General features: G+C 37.8%; 2 protein-coding genes across 3 annotated transcripts; both read left to right on the top strand.

Annotated features, from left to right (window-relative positions):
* Nucleotides 1-3,920: 3,920 nt before the first annotated feature.
* Nucleotides 3,921-5,684, top strand: LOC110105486 (renalase-like). The gene has a single exon (XM_020835017.2). It carries the CDS (start codon nucleotides 4,167-4,169, stop codon nucleotides 5,649-5,651), a length of 1,485 nt encoding a protein of 494 aa, XP_020690676.1. The 5' UTR covers nucleotides 3,921-4,166; the 3' UTR covers nucleotides 5,652-5,684.
* A 5,403-nt stretch (nucleotides 5,685-11,087) lies between these two features.
* On the top strand, nucleotides 11,088-17,839 carry LOC110105446 (amino acid permease 8). 2 transcript variants are annotated; one of them, XM_020834956.2, is made up of 6 exons: nucleotides 11,088-11,250; nucleotides 14,901-15,134; nucleotides 15,917-16,010; nucleotides 16,115-16,397; nucleotides 16,838-17,059; nucleotides 17,323-17,839. In XM_020834956.2, the coding sequence occupies exons 1-6, from the start codon at nucleotides 11,169-11,171 to the stop codon at nucleotides 17,752-17,754; spliced, it is 1,347 nt and encodes a 448-aa protein (XP_020690615.1). In that variant the 5' UTR covers nucleotides 11,088-11,168; the 3' UTR covers nucleotides 17,755-17,839. The 2 variants fall into 2 exon arrangements, with proteins under 2 accessions (XP_020690615.1, XP_020690614.1); XM_020834955.2 differs by having other exon boundaries at nucleotides 16,115-16,472.
* The last annotated feature ends 4,015 nt before the right edge of the window (nucleotides 17,840-21,854 follow it).

Genomic DNA, 21,854 nt, shown 5'->3' with positions numbered 1-21,854 from the left:
TGAATTATGTATAGACACTGTCGCAAGCAGTGAATTATGCCCTGAAAGTTGAAATTCAACTTAACAGACATACTAAAAGCAGCGGCACCCGCCGTTACAACGCAGAGCATAGTGGAGAGGTAAATAAACCGCACAGTTTGAGTGGAAACAAGCCAGCAACTCCTTCCCCTGCGGCGCGGTTATACTGGGCGTCGAACCGAGACCTCCAGTTGCTGTGCGATCGAGATTTCCAGCTCGGGATGCTAACCCGTATGTAAAACCAACCACGCTCAAGTGCTACCGCTGCTTCCAACCTTGACATAAGTCCAATAATTATCCCAACCGGCAGTAGATTCAATTGCTTGAAGGGGAGGCCGAGGATGATCATCATAATGCCGAGCTTCAAGATTTCGAACGAACAAGATTTCGAAGATCTTCAAGCAGATGATGGGGAACCCGTAGCATGTGTCCTGCAGAAGCTCCTAATAGGCTAATAGCACCCCGCCAAACCAACAACTCCCGACGACATTCCATATTTCTTATCCATTGTACAATCAATGGGAATGTTTGCGACGTTTTGATTGATAATGGCTGTACCGAGAACATCATATCTCGGTCGGTAGTACATAAATTGCATCTTAAAACGACACGCAATCCAAATCCTTATAAGATAAGCTGGGTGAAAAAGGAGTAGAGATTGCTGTGTCTGAAATGTGCCGAGTAACATTCTCAGTTGGGAAGAGTTATGTGTGTGAGGTCCTGTGCAATGTCCTAGACATGGATATCTGTCACTTGATACTCGGACGACCATGGAAATTCGATGTGGGAGCTGTACATGATGGGCGCGCAAACACTTACTCCTTCGAGTGGAAACATCGCAAAATTCGGCTACTCTCGCACTCCGCCAGTGATAGTGACAAAGGAACTCCTGAGAGTTCTGCAATGTACATTGTATCTGGCCAAACCATTATCGACTCCTGGAAAGAATCGTCCCTAATGTGGGCTCTTGTTGCGGCATCAGCTAACTCCATCAGTCAGCGGTCGGAGTTACCCACTGCTATCAGTGATATCCTGAATAAGTATCATGATGTTTGGCCAGCAGAACTGTCGAATAAACTTCCCCCTTTGAGGAATTTGTAGCACCAGATTGATTTACAGCCTGGGACTAATTTGCCGAATCTACCTCATTATAAAATGAGTCCCCTGGAGCATACAACATTACAGAACATCGTCGACGGGCTACTTCAGAAACAGCTTATTTAACCAAGTCTCAGTCCGTGCGTCGTCCCGGCCCTGCTCGTGCCGAAGAAAGATGGTAGCTGGCGCATGTGCGTTGATAGTCAGGCTATCAACAAGATCACCGTTAAGTACCGCTTCCCGGTACCTTGCTTGGAAGACATGCTCGATAAACTGGCAGGCGCCATCGTGCTCTCCAAATTGGACTTGAGGAACGGATACCACCAAATACGAATGCGGCCCGGCGATGAGTGGAAGACCGCTTTCAAGACCATAAATGGCCTATTCGAGTGGCAGGTCATGCCTTTTGGGCTTTGCAATGCCCCCGTAACGTTCATGCGACTCATGAACAAAATTCTGAAGCCTGTTCTCAAGAAGTATTGTGTCGTTTACTTCGATGACATACTTGTTTATAGCAAGTCATTGTCCGATCACCGCCTCCACCTTTCTAGTATTTTTGAGATTTTAAGAGAGCATCAGCTCTACATTAATTTTCCTAAATGCGAATTTGCTACAAGAGAAGTTCACTTTCTCGGATTCGTTGTCTCCAGCAAAGGCGTGCTCATGGATCCACAGAAAGTCTTAGCCATCACGGAGTGGCCAACACCGTGGTCAATTACTAAAGTTCGTAGCTTCATTGGCCTTGCCAACTTCTACTGCCGCTTCATCAAAGGTTTCAGCATAATCGTGGCCCCAATTACGAATTGCCTCAAAGATAAAACCTTGCAGTGGACTCAAGACCAGAAGCACAGCTTCAATACCATTAAGGCGGCCTTGACATCCGCCCCCGTATTGGCAATTCCAGACTTCAACAAGCCATTTCACATTGATACGGATGCTTCAGCCGTAGGAGTGGGCGCAATCCTTTCACAGGAGGAGCGGCCGATCGAATTTTTCAGTGAAAAGTTGAGCCCTGCACATCAAAAATGGTCCGCTAACGAGCAGGAATTGTATGCTTTTGTTCGCTCATTGAAGTAGTGGGAGCACTACCTCCTACACCAAGATTTCGTCTTGAGCAGCGACAACCATGCCCTTCAATTCATTAACAGTAAAAAGACTATGAACAAGATTCACGCGAGGTGGTTGACATTTTTACAAAGATTCAGCTTTGTACTGAAGCACAAATCTGGAGCAAAAAATCGTGTGGCGGATGCTCTTAGCCACCTCACCATTTTGGTGACCAAGCTGTAGGTTGACACTCCGGGATTGGAGACATTACAAGACTTGTACTCAACGGATCATGATTTCTCTAAACCTTGGAGGAACTTGTCCAGCGCCTCGCCAACGCCCTTCCATGAGTACTCTATTCGACACAATTTTCTGTTTAAAGGCCCCGCCTTGTGCGTGCCTGCTTCTTCCTGGCGAGAGCATCTAATCAAAGAGCTGCATATCGGTCGGCTAGCAGCACACTTGGGCAAATCCAAGACATTGGAACAGCTACATAGTCGATTCTATTGGCCTCACCTACATCGGGATGTCACTCGTTTTGTCGAGCGGTGCCCAATCTACCAAATCTATAAGGGAAATGCTCAGAATACGGGTTTTTATACGCCCTTGCCAGTGCCGAACTCAATATGGGAGGATTTAAGCATAGATTTCGTATTGGGTTTACCGCGGACGAAGCACGGTGCAGACTCAATCATGGTCGTCGTCGACCAATTCTCGAAGAGGGCACATTTTCTAGCATGTAAGAAAACTTTTGATGCTCTCAACGTCGCCATCCTCTTCTTTAAGGAAATTGTCCGATTGCACGGCCTTCCCCGCAACATAACCTCTGATCGCAATGTAAAATTTGTCAGTCATTTTTGGCGGGAACTCTGGAAGCGACTGCGGACTGAAATCAAATTGAGTTATGCATATCATCCGCAGACTGATGGGCAGACAGAGGTCGTGAACCGAACCCTGGATAACATGTTGCGTTGCCTTGCTTATGAACACCCTAAATAGTGGGATGATTACCTCGGACAGGCAGAATTTGCGTACAATGCAATATCCAACTGATCCACTGGACAATGCCCATTCAGCATTGTCTATACTAAATGCCCAAACCATGTGATAGATATCGCAATCCTTCCACAGTGCAAGAGCAAAACTGTCGCCAATACTACTGAGATCTATACCAAGTTGCTACAAGATGTCAGAGATAAACTTGAAACAGCTAATGAGCAATACAAGCAACAAGCCGATCTTCACTGGAGAGAGCAAATTTTCCATCCCGGCGATCTTGTCATGGTTCGCCTTCCCAAAGAAAGGTTCCCCCCTGGAACATATTCCAAGCTCAGTCCAAAGAAGATTGGACCAGTCCCAATTCTCCGGCGCATCAACAACAACGCATAGATCATGGATCTTCTGCCGATGTACCTCACACCTTCTACTTTCAATGTATATGATATCTTTGCTTATAAAACTCCTAATGCGGCGGTCATTCAATCTAATTCCTCAGGCGATGAATCTCCGGCAGACAGGGAGACCTGATGTGGTGTATCATGGTTCCACGTGACAGCTCAACACCATCATGCCGTATAACTACCTACGACCTCCGCTTTCGCTTCTTTAGTAATTCCGCATATTTTCTGCTTTCTGCCAGGCGCCAGCTAGTGGCCAGCCAGCTCAGCATTTTCATTTTATTAGTTATTTCCTTAATATATGTAGTGTATAAGAGATGGAAAAGAGGTAGAGATGAATATACTGATATCTGAAAATTTCTCCACCTACCTCTAAACTTCTGCTTCTTCCCTCTTCCCTCTTTGCTTCCCCTGTTTTCTCTATTATCTTTGTTTTCTTGCGGGTTATCCGGTTTCCACACCAAGTTCGGGTTTAGCCCGGCCCATTCATTGAACCATATTTATCTGAAACCTTTACCGTACTTCAACTTCCCAGACTTCACTCAATACAGTTTTCTTCCGATTGCTCCCTGCAACGGTCGCTTAATCCTACTTCCAAATCCGGCTATGACCGCAGCTGGTTCAGCTTTCTCCCTCTTACTCGAATCCCTTAACGTATGTCCTCCTTTCCTTCACAAAACCCCCAAACTTCGCCGAACACTATCCGCAGTATGCGCCGCGAAGGAACGATACATGGATGCCGAAACCATGAACCCTTCCCGCCCTATTAAACGCCCTAATCGAAGAAAACCGAGCTCTTATGGAACCTCCCGGAGATCAGCTATGAAAAAGAGCTTCTCACAGGAACAAGTATACTTCACCACCCCCGTTTCCCACAACCCTTCAATCGCAATCATCGGCGGTGGCCTCTCGGGCCTACTCTGCGCCGCTACTCTCGAGGAGAGGGGCATTCGATCTACTGTATTCGACACCGGAATTCATGGCTTGGGAGGTCGAATGGCAACAAGGGCAGTGGTCGAATCCCAGCAAAAACTGGTATTTGATCACGCAGCTCAGTTCTTTACTGCTTGCGACGCGAGATTTCAGAATCTGGTTAATAGGTGGGTATCCGAAGGATTGGTTCTTGAATGGAAGGGCACGATTGGAGAGCTTGAAGCTGGTGGACGATTTACCCCAATCCAAAGCTCTACTACAAAGTATATTGGCATCGACGGTATGCGTCCACTTGCAGATTCAATTCATAAAGGTACTAACTTGGTTGAGATTACTCGACCTTGCTGGATCAGCAAGCTCGAACCTTGCAATGGGATGTGGCACTTGAGTGAGAACGAAAAGAACCGTGGTTCATTTGATGCAATTGTTATTGCTCATAATGGAAAATGTGCAAACCGCCTGCTTTCTTCTTCAGGTTTGCCACAGCTCTTCAGGCAGATGAAAAAGCTTGAGCTTAGTTCTATCTGGGCACTTCTTGCAGCATTCGAAGACCCACTACCTGTTCCTTTTGAGGGAGATTTTAATGCATTGGAAGGAGCCTTTGTGAAAAATATTGAATCTGTTTCATGGATGTGCAATAATACCAGTAAGCTTTTTCCTCTGCAGAGTAGTAATGGTGCCCATCAATGTTGGACCTTTTTTAGCACAGCTAGTTATGGGAGACGAAACAAGGTTCCACAGGAAAATATTCCTAATGTCACTGCGGAAAAGGTGAAGACAGAGATGCTTGATGGTGTAGAAGCTGCTCTTGGATTGTCTAAGGGATCGCTTCCCGAACCATTTTATACTAGAGTTCAATTGTGGGGTGCGGCTCTGCCAATAAACACACCTGGTGTTCCTTGTATCTTTGATCCTTATGGGCGTGCGGGCATTTGTGGTGACTGGTTACTTGGTTCAAGCATGGAAGCTGCTGCTTTGAGCGGAATATCATTGGGAAATCATATGGCAGATTTCTTCCAAGGTGGGGGGATTCATCTGGAAGAGTTTGCTGTTGGTTTGCATGAGGGATTTAAAGCTGTTTCTGGCTATGATATTGGCCATTTCCCAGGTTTGGATTCTGATAAGCAAGTTATCTGCGATTTTGAATGTGTTGCATGATATGGTGTTGCTATAGAATGAATTATGTTTAGAGATAAATTATTTTGTGCGGAGGCCGGATGCAAAACGTCGTCCGGAGATTAATCAGAATGCGCCATGTCGACAGCATCGAGCCACGGTACTGAGCAGTACTGAGCCGTTGTACCGAGCGAAGGGGTGACGTGGCGCATTCTGATTGACCTCCGGACGACGTTCAACATCCGCACATAATAATTAATCCATGTTTAGACATAGTTATTATTTTTTTCTTCTTTTTGGATGGCCATATGCAAACAGGTTATCAGTTTTGCGTAATGTACGCCACATAAAGGAATTTTCAGAAGGAAGACTTCGATTTTTCTGTTCCTTTGCATGAAAGGGGAAACGAGAAAAAGATGTGAGGGTGAGATTTTTTAATTTTTTAGTCTTTTGGGAATTGCAGCTCAGTATTAGATTTTTTTTTTTTTTGAAGGAGATGAGTTTATAGTGTATAATAACATGTATCTTTTGAGTTTGTTGTGTGATGGAATATTCATTACATATGAGAGAGAGACTAATAGGAAATATTCGAAGATTTCAAATAAATCCTATAAATTTTGGAAAAAAACAGCGAGAAAACTCTTCCAAACTCCAATGAAAACTAGAAAAACAGTAGTTTTTATTGCAATAATCAAAGATACATAAGGAAATACTAAGATACAGTAGATCCTCAATTCGAGAGGATGATCTATCTCTCCCAAATTTCTATACACCGTTAGAGCCCAAAAAAAATCTAAGATCTCAAATTCAAGATGCCCTAACCCTAGAAAAACAAACTATTTAATGCATACAATCCAAAAGAAATTCTATAAACAATCCTTACATTCAAATTTCCCTCCTTACTCCCTCAAAAATACTTCCTAAATAGTTTGTTTTGGATGTGGCAGATCGGTTGGCATGTACAGGAGAGACAGAAGAGCCCGCCTCTGTCTTTGTGAGCCGGTCCACTATGGACCGACTGGACCGGTCTAACAGAAACTTTGTCATTTTAATGTTGTATGTAAATTTTGCAAGCTCACAAATAAGTTGGGTGAACCAGATTAACTTGAAATAATACCATTTGTCTGAATTAAGGATCACAAAGGTAGCATTCCTTATACTTAGAGAAATTAATAATACAATATTATTAATATGAATCATGAAAATTATTTATTGTGATAGCACTAGATCATCATGGGTTGTCAACTTGGTTAAACGTTTAGTTACCAAAAAGGAAGATGAGCGTTAGATATCAATCATTTTCAGCCATTAGATGATAGTCAATAAAGAACATCAAAAACCTTGCAATAATTAGATTGGTCATCCTCCATGTAAGAAGAGAGATTGAGCAACATGTAAGATTAAAATTGAATGTTTGTGGTTGAAAAATGTAAGATGTTGATCCTTTGTAGGCTTTGAATGGCATTCAACAAGAACTGTTAGAAGCAAGCAATGACTGTTGGTTGACTTGGACATTCTCTTGTTTTTGGATAGAATATCATGTGAAATGATGAGCATCCAATATTAACCAGTCTTTGGTATGTGTTATGACGAGCATTAGGTATCAATCATTGGCAAACATCATATGACCATTTATTAAGAATGTTGGAAGTCAAACAATGCATCAGTTGTTCTTCTAATAAGAGAAGAGATCGAGCAACCATGAAGGCAGGCGTCGGCGTAAAGTGACAGTTGAAGTTGGGTGATGGAGATGACGGGAGTTAGTTAGGCGGTCGGGGTCAATTGATGGTGGCGGGCAGTGAGTTAATGTTGATCAATAGTCAGAGTTTGGCGGTGCCATCAATGTTTGTTGATGGTGAGCTTTGGGTAACATATGATAAAGCTCTAAAAATTCATAATTTTAGGAGTTTTAAGGTCTAAAAATTATGTATAATCAGAATAATTTTTTTTTTTATAGCGAATCAGTTGCACCTTTATTTTCAGATGTTAATGTCAATAAATCTGAAAATGCTCATGAATTTGAATTTTTTAAACTTAAAATCCCAATTTTATGAGGATTGGAAGGTGCGATCACTTCTTGAACGTTAGTGTGAACCTAATTTTATATTTATGAAGCAAATTACTCCCTTCTAATCAATTTCTTGGTTAGGATTTTAGAATCGAAGTTATTGAAAACTTCGGCACAAACTTCTCCAAAAAGTATTGGAAATCATATATAAAGGTTTTCTTTAGAAAGTGTCAAAATTTTGTCTCCAAATTAGAAAAAAATATTCTTAGGGGTTCCAAAATCTCTAAAAAAAAGGCATTTCCAGATCCATACAGTCGCAGGCGTGCTTAAACTGCTAGTTAGTGACATCGGTGGTTCCGTGGTTGCCTGCTTGGTTTTTGTCTGTTTTTTTTTTTAATGTCTTGCTATCCTTATTTATAAAACAATAAGATTTGCATGCTTTGAAATTTTTGAAAATCAGCTAAAATATTTCAAAAAAAAAAAAAAATCTTTCTTATTTTTGAGTTGAAAAACTACTTTCTCCAAAAACAATAACATCATCACCAGGCCCTAATTCAACTGTGAGGCTGACTATATGAATCATTTTCTTCATTGTGTACTATTAAGAGTCAAAAACTCATTTAAATCTAATAAAAGTTGTCATTTCTAATATTGTTTAGCCAAGTCTTTGTAGGTATTTTTCTACCTTTCTTAATGTAGGTTGGATCTAATACATATATTCTCCTAAAACAGTCCTATGAAGTTCGATATTTAATAATAAGCTCAGTACGGTCCTCCACTTCAACTATCCAATTTTGAATTCTACTAATAATATCCTCAGATGTTTCACCATCGTTTTGGGCAATAGACTCAATATATTTAAAATTAAACATGCACTCTTTTTAATGACTTGATCACTGAATGTCACAATCCTACCACTAAATTTATTAGTACTAAAATTACGCTTCATTTCTTCGGTTGTATATCTTCTCAAATGAAAATATTTGGACTATATAGTTGACGTTCATAATTCATGTTTTCCTTCAACCCCCTCTCCAATCTTCTCAAGAAGAAGAATATCATCAACAAAATGCATACACTAGGGTACATTTTCTTGCAAATTTCTGATAAGAGTATCCATGAATAAAGTAAAAAAGATAAGAGCTTAAAGCTGACCCTTGATGTAATCCAACTGGAATAGAAAAATATTTGGTCAAACCACCTTCTGTTTAAACACAAGTAACATGTCATGTATGAATATTCTTAATTACTTGAATATAAACTTTTTTAACTCCTTTCCTAAAACTCTGCATAGCACTTCTCTTGAAACTTTTTCATATGCATTCTCTAAATCAATAAATATCATGTGCATGTCCTCCTTACCCTCTATATACCTCCCCATCAAACTTCTAAACAAATGTATAACTTCCATAGTAAACCTACCAGGAATAAATTCATACTAATTTTGAGAAACATTAATATCACGTCATAACCTATTCTCAGTTATTCTCTCTCATAATTTTAATGTATAATTCCTTAACTTAATTCATCTATAATTCACACACTCTTACTCGTCACCTTTATTCTTAAATGTATGAACCAATACACTCATCCACTCATCTAGCATCTTTGTAGTCTTTAAAATAATATTAAAAAATAAGCTAATAATTTCTTTGATCTCCTAAGTATTTTTATATTTCTATTGAAATATCATGAGGCCTCATTGCTTTTTCACACTTCAATTTTTTTTAATCTCTCCAACTTCGATTTTATTAACACGATGATAAAAATAAATATCTTTGTTTTTATTTTGAGTGTTATGATTATTAAAGTCAATCGTATTCTCATAATTTTTATTAAAAAGCTTATCGAAATATCTCATCCAAAGTAAATCAAAAATATGATTTACTAATAATTATATCAAAAAGTAAAAATAGATTTTTAAATTTAGATTATCGTGACATGAGTATTTGAAAGTCTTATCATTTATTCTCAAAAAATTAAGCTCCGAAGAATGTCGATTTATCGGCATTATCAATATTATTATACGATCAATATATGTATAATCCTAAATCATATATACAATTTCAAAGATAATATATGTATATACTTTTTAAATCATCATGATTACTGCTAATAAAATTATATATAACGTTTGATTAAATAATCAATAGATTACATCATTAAAATTTATTATCATTAAATCAATACAACTAATTAAAGTTAATCTCTTTTTATAATCATGGTAAAAACTTTAGTCACATCTTCCCAATAATACTCATACTTTATATAAAAGTTGTCTTTAAATGGGATGCTTTATCTCTTTTTTTTTTTTAATACCAACTAAAATTAATATATAATCTTATTATTAATACATCATAAAAAAATTATCTTAATAGAGAAAAAATCTTGAGGCAAAATTAAGTTGGAAGCTTCAAAAATTAAAATTGAGACCATCCGAACTCTGATTTATGCAAACTTACAGTCAACTGAGTGTCTGGTATACACGAACCCAACGACACCAAAATTTGCCCAATATGAGCCCAAATGAGTCCAAATCAAAGACTCAAAGCACTTTTGGAAGGATCAAACAACAATTTAGACTACCAAACGGTCTCCAATCATGACATGCTTATATTCAAATCGAGCGGCTCGACGAGACGAATCCACAAGAGAGAAGAAGGAAGAGAAGGAAGAAAGCTCCAGCCGCCTAGCTCCTCTTCGACCACCGCCAGAGTTTTACCGCACCACTGCCGGAGTTCTACCGCACCACCGTCGAAGTTCTGTCGCACCATCACCAGGTTCTGCCGCACCATCGCCAAATCACCAAGGGACGCTGGAGTTCTATTGCACCAACGCTGGACCACCAAGAGACGCCAGAGTTCTGTCGAATCACCACCAGACCATCAAAGGACGTCGAAGTTCCACCCGAAGCTGGAGTGTCCCCTGACGCTGAAGTGTCATTGCCGGACAATTGCCTGGCATCGAAGTGTTGTCGGACCACCACCTGACGTTGGAGTAACAATGAACTTTTGTGAAACTTTCAGTTGACATTTGTAATCTGGTCGTCTTCAAGGACGAGTCAGACCATTATACTTTGCTCAAATTCTAGTTGAATCATTTTCAACTGGGCTAGGCCCCAGTGGTTTTTTCCCTTTCCCAGGTTTTCCACATAAAAAATATTGTGCTCTCTGTGTGTGAGCTGGATATCTGTGCAACGCTAAGACGTAGAATTATAACTTTATCACAACGTATATTTTAGCCCGCAACAATTATAAAAGAGATAATTACTACATTTCAAATTTCTAAATGCTTATGCACCACAAATTAAAGTGAAAGGAGAAATAACACGACTCATGATCTCAAGATAAATAATAATAAGCTAATAAGGCAAGCTCATCAAAAAGAAATTATTCTTAAATGATGGAGAATCATCCATTCACTAATCTTTTATATATTGCTGGCTAAGTGACCAAGAAGAAACAAGAAAGAGAGAGAGATACTGAAGAGATAGAGAGAGAGAGAGAGAGAGAGAGAGAGAGAGAGAGAGAGAGTTCTTCCCTGAAGCAGAGATGACTGAGAGTTGGAGTGAAAGATCAGTGGAGGAGAAAGAAAGCATGGGGTTTGCAGAGGATGATGGCCACACTCGGACAGGTTTATTTTCAGCAAACACTCTTCTTTGAATAGATAGTGTGCTTAATTTCAGTATATGCAGATATATTTGCAACAAAAACATTGCAAATAATCAAAGAGTTCAACTTTTCATTAATATTTAAGCTAAGCTTGCTAATGCTAATTACAAGCAATCTCTCTATATCTGCCACTCCTAATTTTCTCTAATTAAGAGTCATCATCATTAATCATACGTGTTTTCCCGTAGTGTACCAGAAAAAGAAATTGCATAACTCAAAACTCACACGAAAACTCCAAAAAGAAGTATTAGTTGGGTATAAGAGAGCATAACTAGAAATACCGATATAATCCTTAATGGTCCAAATCATAGTAAGAACAAAAGAAACCAGCAACATACCGAACAGGTACCAGAAATAGCCACCACAACACCAACCACAACAACAACCCCTCCAGGCCCTCCCATTCAAACCAAAACCAGAAAACCCAAAGCAATTCCAGTCAACCTCAAAGAAATTAACCTCCACAGAAAACGCACAGAGAAAGAATAACCCACCAGAGGAACAAACAATCTGGGAAACCACCAAATAACAAATGATCAGGATTTGCCCTTGTCTCCTTCTTCAAGTGTTGTAGCTCCTATTTCTCTGAACCCCTTGACTAGGGCTTAATGACTTTGACCTCAAGCCCAACTTCATCTCTTGTTGTTAGTCTTTGTCTTGTTTATTGTAAGTAGATCTTCGCTTCCACCATCATATCAGCATCTCCTTTCTATGATGTCACTCTAAGGATTTTCTCTACATCACATATGTTTCTGCACTTGGCTCCCTCCCAAGTGCTTATGTTTCACATCAAACTTTTTTAAGCCTCTATATATCCTTCTATGAGGCTCTATTTAGTGTTTCTCCTTCCCCTTCTCATTTGCATTAAAAAAATTGGCTCCTACTTTTAATGAGAAATTTAATGTCTTATAGTCAAATGAGAAGATTGGTCCACTAGATACACATTTTAAACACTCTTCAATGTGTAGCTTTTAGTTAGAAAGGCATGCTTTATTTATTATTCATTGTTTCATTGGTAATTTGGGGTTAAAATTTTGGTTCATATAATTAGTATTTTAGATCATTTATATGTGCTCAATAATCTTCAAAATAGTGGTGATTTTGCCTGAATTTTTTGACTTTTAATTATATTAATAAATGCATAATGAGCTCTCCTCAAATGGACTCATTTCTTTGATATCCATGGCCTACATTGCACTTTTTTGCATGGCATTTTTTTCATTGTTTCTTGAAGATAGACTAAGGCTTCGTTTGGGATTGTTTTATTGTTTCTTTCTAAAATAACTTTCTATTACAAAAATTTATAGTTCAAGAAATTTTGGTACTAAAAAACTGTTTTAAAAAATATTAACAAAGCCGTCCCAAATGAAGCCTAAGCTTATAAAGTCTACTATCTAAAACTTTTGATGCTCAAGTATTAGTTTTGGTGGACATATATAACTTGTAGCTTTAAGATCATCTATGTTTCAATTAATACATTAAAATTAAAATTGCAACAATCAAATAGGATCAATCTAATTTTTTAATTTTATAAAAAAAATGCTTAGTTGGAGAACACATCTGAAAGCAATAAGTACATCATCTCGTTTATTTCCCTTGATACTGCTTTATTTTCTATTATTTTTTTGGATCCACACACTCAAAGATGAATTTTTCTATGTTGTTAATAAATAAATATGAGAACTAGTCTCTCCTTTTTTTTTTTCTTTTTCTAAGTAATTATACCTAAATTAGCTTTATCGTTAAGGATATATTTTTTAATTATCATCCAAAATATTGAAAGTATTTGAGACTCATTTATTAAGGAGAATACTAATTATAAGAAAATTTTAAATGATATATTTTATTATTAATTTTCATTTTTTTTAAGTGAAAATGTTGGAGTAACTCTAATGTTAGATAAGATTAAGGCCAGAGTCGCCTTAGATGTTTGGTCACATAAAACATCGGTCTTTTGATGACTCACTTAGGAGATTAAAACTTCGTTTGGGATGACTTTCTTTCTGCTTCGTAAAAAAAATTTTAGTACAAAAACATTAATTTTTGAACTAAAAACTGCTTTAAAAAGCAATAAGAAAGCCGCCCCAAGCGAAACTTAAATGTATTAGAACTGTCCTATTTTAAGAAAGTTAGAGAAAAAACTAAAAGATTTGGTGAGAAAGTATTAAAAATGATCTTTTTATTAGATTTAAACAAGTATTTAACTTTTAATATGACACAATGGAGAAAAAGGATTCATGTAGCGGACCTCACGTGGTGGGATAAAGACTTGATCGATATTATTGTTGTTGCATTATTTTATTTTTTTTAAAAAAAATTAATCATCCAAAATATTAAATATTTTTCCTTAATTATAATGTGCTTTATGGCCTTCCATCAAAGTGGAAGAGGTTGGGAAGGCATCAAAGTGGGATTTGCTGAATGGATTCCACCTTAACAAAGATCATAAGTAGTTTTATTGACTCTTTTTCCTTACAACTTGAAGTGGTCTCATCCCTTTTTTTTTGTTTAACTTTTGTTCTTCCAATTATTTCTCTTAAATGAGGGTTTCATGTTAGCTTTTTGGCAAAAAAAGAAAAAAAAAAGTTGTAGTGATTGTTTAATTTTCATTTTATTGTGTGAAATTTAATTTATTTTTATAATTTAAATTCATTGTTTATTTTTTAATAATTACAATATTACTATGAAATATAACAAATTTACTTGTTTTTATTGTCAATTAATAAGTCTTAGCTAGAATCCAGCAATTAAGTTAAATTTAGGGCTTCTTTGATTGCTTATAGATAATAAATATATTTAAAAAATGATGATTTTATTTTGGACTAAATTTTTTGTGTAAATGAAATTTATATTTTTTTACAAATTTTGATGATGTATATTTAAATAATTAGTGATTTTTTTTTTGACTTTTTTTTTTCTAACTTCAAGCAAAAAATTGAGCCTTTGCATTCATTAGAAAATTATGGTTGCAATTTTGCAGTTTTTGTTATTTATTATTATTTTTTAAATATATAAAGTATTTTGATTGGAAATACAGTATCAATTTTTTTTATTACAGAAATAGCTTTACCTTAACCAACTTTTTTTTCTTATAGTAAAAGTTTTCAATGCTCTAGGGCTAATTTGGCTTTTTATATAAAAAGGGAGATTTACATACATACCACTTTATACTACTATAGTTATATATTTAACACCTAAAACTTTAATATTACTTATATACCACCCATAGTTCATTTTCTTATCAAATATGAGTGGTAGAAATGGAAATTTTGAGTGGTAGGAAGAAAATATGAGTGACATATTTGATATTAAAATAATATAGGGTGGTATGCATGTAATATTAAAGTTTTAGGTGTTAGATATGTAAATATGATAGTATAAAGTGGTATGTATGTAAAATTCCCAATATTGTTTTGTTATTCTGATTTTTTCATTTTAAATGTGAAATTAAAAGTATTATTTTAAATTTTTTTAAAAATTAAAATAAGACCTAATTATCTCTAATTAATCATAAATTTAAACTTTTTTTTTTGCACTTTAGCAACAGAATTAATCTTATCTTATATGCAAAAAAAGAGAAGATAATTAATTGTCTACAAAACTCTTCTTCAGGAACTGTATGGACTGCAACAGCACATGCGATTACAGCTATAATAGGCTCTGGTGTTCTTGCTTTGCCATGGAGTGTAGCTCAAATGGGATGGATACTTGGCCCCTTCACCCTTCTTGCTTGTGCAATCGTCACTTACTACACTGCAAATTTACTCAGCGATTGCTACAGAACTCCTGATCCTATTCATGGGAAGAGAAATCATACTTACATGGATGTAGTTAGTTCATGCTTAGGTAATTTTCCCTTCACATATTTGTCAATAAGAAAAGTTTAATAGAAAAAACCTAAGAAGAGTGTAGATGAAAAACCTAAATGGGATAAGCTCATGTATGGTAATGTTTGTAAAAGAAGCGTTTGGAAGTGATTGAAACATGCTTTTGAACGAAGGTTAAGCATTTATTTAGAACAGAATGGTTGGCTTTGAGTAGGGGTGTCAAAATCGGGTTTCGGTTTGGGTTCGTGTCGAACCCGGAACTTACCCCGATTCAAACAGGTCGACCCTAACCCTACCCAGTTATGTAAACGGATCGGAAATCGAGACCCAGACCCGACCCGTCATGTTACTGGGTTGACCTGACCCGACACGATTAACCAGAGGACGGCGATGGCGGGACAGCAAGATAGCGGACGGCGGGCAGGCTCTGGCGCATGCACCGGCGCGAGCGGGCTGCCTCGGGGGCTCACAGGCGGCCGCTGGCAGGCGCGGGCAGCCGCGGTCAGCTTCAGGCACAACGCGGGCGGGTGCGAGCAGGCTCGGGCGGGCGCGCGGGTCAATTGGAAATCCGAACCTGACCCATTTTGAAATCAGGTCAGGTCTAACCTGAAATTTTTGGGTCGGGCTCGAGTCCGAATTTCGTGTCGTGTCACCCTTAGCTTTGAGTTTCTTTTTTTATCATTTATCTTTCTCAGTAAATATGAGAAGTTTCAATTAAGCAAAACATCCCTAAAATTCAATTTGATAAATTTCCTAAAACATAGCTCAAACCACTGTCAAAATGCTTGCTTCTAAATATAGGACCTCGTAATGTCTTCCTCTGTGCCATTGCTCAGTATGCACTGCTATGGGGAACTATGGTTGGCTATGTCATCACTGCTGCAACAAGCATGATGTAAGTTCATTAATGTTCAATGTTGAAGATGAACAATTTTCTATTTTTTTAGCTATAATTCTACACATCAGTGATGAATTCACCTTTTTTTATTCATAAAATAGGGCAATTGATAGATCAAATTGCTTCCACTACAAAGGTCGCAATGCTCACTGCAACACATCAGGAAACTTGTATCTTATATTGTTTGGAATAGTTGAATTGGTCCTATCACAATTCCCAAACTTGGAGAAGATAACAGTAATCTCATTGATTGCAGCTGCAATGTCCTTTGCCTACTCTTTTATTTCACTCTTCTTGTGCATATTCAAATTAGCTTCCAACCACACCTTTCAAGGGACTATTCTGGGAGCTAAAATTGGTGGCACTGTGTCTCTGTCCACCAAGGTTTGGTATGCTTTCCAAGCACTTGGAAATATAGCATTTGCGTACACCTACTCCATGCTTTTGATAGAAATACAGGTATGACTACGGCTTCATTTGGGACGACTTTTTTTGCTGCTTCTTCAAGCGGCTTTTTAGTACAACAATTGTAATTTTTATACTAAAAAGTCTCTTTAAGAAGCAATAAAAAGTTGTCCCAAACGAAGCCTAAATTGCTTTCTACTTCTATGTATTTTTATAATGTATATATTTTGCAAAATCAACACACAACAATAATAATTTACAATAACACCACTCAAATCTCAAAAAGCATAATAAGTTCTCAACATGTATTTTTAATTTCACTAAATATGGAATGGTCTAACGTATTAGTTTTGCAAATAAACAGGTTTTTGATGAAATGTATCAGTCTCCCTTTTTCTTTTTGACATAAATGTGTGCAGGATACAATCAAAGCTCCACCTCCAGAAAACAAAACAATGAAGAGGGCTTCTCTTCATGGGATTGGTGTGACAACAATCTTCTATGTATCAGTAGGTTGCATTGGATATGCTGCATTTGGAAACAAAGCACCTGGCAATATTCTTACAGGGTTCTATGAACCATTTTGGCTGGTTGATATAGCTAATGTTGCAGTGATTGTTCACTTAATTGGAGCATTCCAGGTAAGATTTCTGCAATTCATTTGACATTGTTATGATATTTTCCAAGAAAAATTAGTTTTTTATCTGAACCAGTTTATCATTCATGACCATTATTTTTAGCAAAACCTTTGGAGGTAAGCCTTTCTGCATGAAAATAGGATATGGTTTCTAAAGCTATTAAATTTTTGCATCTCACAGATTCAACCTATTTCTCTGTATTTTTCCAGCTTCACATTTCATTGTGAATGCCAATCCATTAAACATTCATAGTTTTACTTTTTTAGGTGTATGGGCAGCCTATATATGCAAAATATGAAAATTACCTCTCAAAAAAATGGCCAGAGTCAGTCTTCTTCCACAAAGTGTACATGTTGGCACTCCCATTCTGCAAGCCTCGAGCTTTCCGCTTCACCTTATGCAAGTTGATCCTTCGCTCGGCCTTCGTCGTGCTCACAATATTGATAGCCATGATGCTCCCTTTCTTCAATGCAGTTGTGGGATTGCTTGGTGCAATTGCCTTCTGGCCCCTGACAGTTCATTTTCCTGTGTCAATGTATATGGCTCAGGCCAAGATCAGGAGGGGGCAATGGCAATGGGTGGTGCTTAGCTTCCTGAGTGCTATTGCCCTTCTTGTCTCTGTGCTTGCTGCTGCTGGCTCTGTTGTAGATATAATTCACAGGCTCAAACATGTTACAATGTTCAAGACAAAGCTGTAGGTTCTGGAGCTGATTATTTGATAAACAAATGGTTATGTACTAGTTTGATTTGATTGATATAAATGTTTGCTTGTTTGTCATTTCTTGCAAAGAATATATCTTGAATAACAGTAGGGGTGTCAATATTTGACCCGATCTAAAATCCCGACCCGAAAATTTAGGATTCGGGTCAAGGTTCGGGTTAGGGTTAGGGATTTCAACGCATTTGTAAAATCGGGTCGGATTCGGGTTGACCCGGAAACTTGAAATCAACCCGTTTTTACCCATTTTTAATTAATTTAGGAGGGTTCTAAAAGATTTTTATGAAAAAAATAAATAATATTTCTAAAAAATAATAAACATTGTTGCCCAAATTAAATTAAGTTTTATTTATTTTAAATTGATTGAAGTAAATCTTATCTTAATATGATTTAGATTTAAATAAATTTAATTAAATAAAAAAAATTAGTAAAATATACCCGGAGCGGGTTGGGTTTGGAAAACCGACCCGTTTGCAAAACGGCTAGGGTCGAACAGTATCGGGTCAATTTCGGATTGGACCCAAACCCGACCCGTGACCCAATTTTGACAGCCCTATATAAGATCTTAAAACTAATTCAACAAAAGGGCACTGAACTGCCAAAGCTCAAATTGCAATTATTGCATTGTTATAAATTTTGTAAATGCATGTGGGCTTTATTTTTATGGGCCTATTTGGTTTCTTCAAATATAAAAAAACTCATTTAATAAAATGATGAAGAAACTTAGTTGAAGAGCTTCAATACGGAAAAAAAAAATACATATTTTATAATGTAACTTTTAGGAAAAGCAAGAAATGTAAAATCCGAACAATGCAAGCCTAACGCTCTATAAATTTTAGAGGTTTTCTATTAGTTTTATCTTTCAACAATTTTATTGAGAGGAAAATGGATGATCATGCTAGTAAAGGGAAATATAACATGAAAAGAAAGTAAAAGAAGTAGTTGTAAATAAACATTAACAATAAAAGCAAGGGCGGATCCCAGTTCATCTGAGGGTGGGCAAATGCCCACCCTAAAAAAAAAAATTTAATGCATTAGAGGAATATTTTCTTAAGTTTGACCCCCCTCAAAAATAATTTTTGCCCTAATTTATTCAATCCCGTGACTCTCTGCCCATCCCGACTCCCGAAGTTTGAAAAGACGAATGGTTCGCTAATCGCGTCTGCCAACTCCAGCCTTCGTCTTCGCCCTTCCTCTTTACCTTCGGCTTCGCTCTTCGCAGGCAACCACAACCTTCTTCTTTGCCCGCGTCTTAGCCTTCATCTTCTTCTTCTCACTCTTCTCAGTGGTTTGAAGAGGTTGCTATTCTTGGCAGCCTTCGGTCGGATTAAAGCCTTCAAACTTTGCTTCAATTTGAAGGTAACATTTATCATATAAACTTTGGAAAATGGATGATCATGCTAGTAAAGGGAAATATAACATGAAAAGAAAGTAAAAGAAGTAGTTGTAAATAAACATTAACAATAAAAGCAAGGGCGGATCCCAGTTCATCTGAGGGTGGGCAAATGCCCACCCTAAAAAAAAAATTTAATGCATTAGAGGAATATTTTCTTAAGTTTGACCCCCCTCAAAAATAATTTTTGCCCTAATTTATTCAATCCCGTGACTCTCTGCCCATCCCGACTCCCGAAGTTTGAAAAGACGAATGGTTCGCTAATCGCGTCTGCCAACTCCAGCCTTCGTCTTCGCCCTTCCTCTTTACCTTCGGCTTCGCTCTTCGCAGGCAACCACAACCTTCTTCTTTGCCCGCGTCTTAGCCTTCATCTTCTTCTTCTCACTCTTCTCAGTGGTTTGAAGAGGTTGCTATTCTTGGCAGCCTTCGGTCGGATTAAAGCCTTCAAACTTTGCTTCAATTTGAAGGTAACATTTATCATATAAACTTTGGAAAATGGATGATCATGCTAGTAAAGGGAAATATAACATGAAAAGAAAGTAAAAGAAGTAGTTGTAAATAAACATTAACAATAAAAGCAAGGGCGGATCCCAGTTCATCTGAGGGTGGGCAAATGCCCACCCTAAAAAAAAAATTTAATGCATTAGAGGAATATTTTCTTAAGTTTGACCCCCCTCAAAAATAATTTTTGCCCTAATTTATTCAATCCCGTGACTCTCTGCCCATCCCGACTCCCGAAGTTTGAAAAGACGAATGGTTCGCTAATCGCGTCTGCCAACTCCAGCCTTCGTCTTCGCCCTTCCTCTTTACCTTCGGCTTCGCTCTTCGCAGGCAACCACAACCTTCTTCTTTGCCCGCGTCTTAGCCTTCATCTTCTTCTTCTCACTCTTCTCAGTGGTTTGAAGAGGTTGCTATTCTTGGCAGCCTTCGGTCGGATTAAAGCCTTCAAACTTTGCTTCAATTTGAAGGTAACATTTATCATATAAACTTTGGAAAATGGATGATCATGCTAGTAAAGGGAAATATAACATGAAAAGAAAGTAAAAGAAGTAGTTGTAAATAAACATTAACAATAAAAGCAAGGGCGGATCCCAGTTCATCTGAGGGTGGGCAAATGCCCACCCTAAAAAAAAAATTTAATGCATTAGAGGAATATTTTCTTAAGTTTGACCCCCCTCAAAAATAATTTTTGCCCTAATTTATTCAATCCCGTGACTCTCTGCCCATCCCGACTCCCGAAGTTTGAAAAGACGAATGGTTCGCTAATCGCGTCTGCCAACTCCAGCCTTCGTCTTCGCCCTTCCTCTTTACCTTCGGCTTCGCTCTTCGCAGGCAACCACAACCTTCTTCTTTGCCCGCGTCTTAGCCTTCATCTTCTTCTTCTCACTCTTCTCAGTGGTTTGAAGAGGTTGCTATTCTTGGCAGCCTTCGGTCGGATTAAAGCCTTCAAACTTTGCTTCAATTTGAAGGTAACATTTATCATATAAACTTTGGAAAATGGATGATCATGCTAGTAAAGGGAAATATAACATGAAAAGAAAGTAAAAGAAGTAGTTGTAAATAAACATTAACAATAAAAGCAAGGGCGGATCCCAGTTCATCTGAGGGTGGGCAAATGCCCACCCTAAAAAAAAAATTTAATGCATTAGAGGAATATTTTCTTAAGTTTGACCCCCCTCAAAAATAATTTTTGCCCTAATTTATTCAATCCCGTGACTCTCTGCCCATCCCGACTCCCGAAGTTTGAAAAGACGAATGGTTCGCTAATCGCGTCTGCCAACTCCAGCCTTCGTCTTCGCCCTTCCTCTTTACCTTCGGCTTCGCTCTTCGCAGGCAACCACAACCTTCTTCTTTGCCCGCGTCTTAGCCTTCATCTTCTTCTTCTCACTCTTCTCAGTGGTTTGAAGAGGTTGCTATTCTTGGCAGCCTTCGGTCGGATTAAAGCCTTCAAACTTTGCTTCAATTTGAAGGTAACATTTATCATATAAACTTTGGAAAATGGATGATCATGCTAGTAAAGGGAAATATAACATGAAAAGAAAGTAAAAGAAGTAGTTGTAAATAAACATTAACAATAAAAGCAAGGGCGGATCCCAGTTCATCTGAGGGTGGGCAAATGCCCACCCTAAAAAAAAAATTTAATGCATTAGAGGAATATTTTCTTAAGTTTGACCCCCCTCAAAAATAATTTTTGCCCTAATTTATTCAATCCCGTGACTCTCTGCCCATCCCGACTCCCGAAGTTTGAAAAGACGAATGGTTCGCTAATCGCGTCTGCCAACTCCAGCCTTCGTCTTCGCCCTTCCTCTTTACCTTCGGCTTCGCTCTTCGCAGGCAACCACAACCTTCTTCTTTGCCCGCGTCTTAGCCTTCATCTTCTTCTTCTCACTCTTCTCAGTGGTTTGAAGAGGTTGCTATTCTTGGCAGCCTTCGGTCGGATTAAAGCCTTCAAACTTTGCTTCAATTTGAAGGTAACATTTATCATATAAACTTTGGAAAATGGATGATCATGCTAGTAAAGGGAAATATAACATGAAAAGAAAGTAAAAGAAGTAGTTGTAAATAAACATTAACAATAAAAGCAAGGGCGGATCCCAGTTCATCTGAGGGTGGGCAAATGCCCACCCTAAAAAAAAAATTTAATGCATTAGAGGAATATTTTCTTAAGTTTGACCCCCCTCAAAAAT

The sequence above is a fragment of the Dendrobium catenatum genome, unplaced genomic scaffold, assembly GCF_001605985.2.
Source record: "Dendrobium catenatum unplaced genomic scaffold, ASM160598v2 fragScaff_scaffold_621, whole genome shotgun sequence".
Lineage (NCBI taxonomy): Eukaryota > Viridiplantae > Streptophyta > Magnoliopsida > Asparagales > Orchidaceae > Dendrobium > Dendrobium catenatum.
Note: the sequence above shows the minus strand (reverse complement) of the source record. Positions and strands in the feature narration are given on the sequence as shown.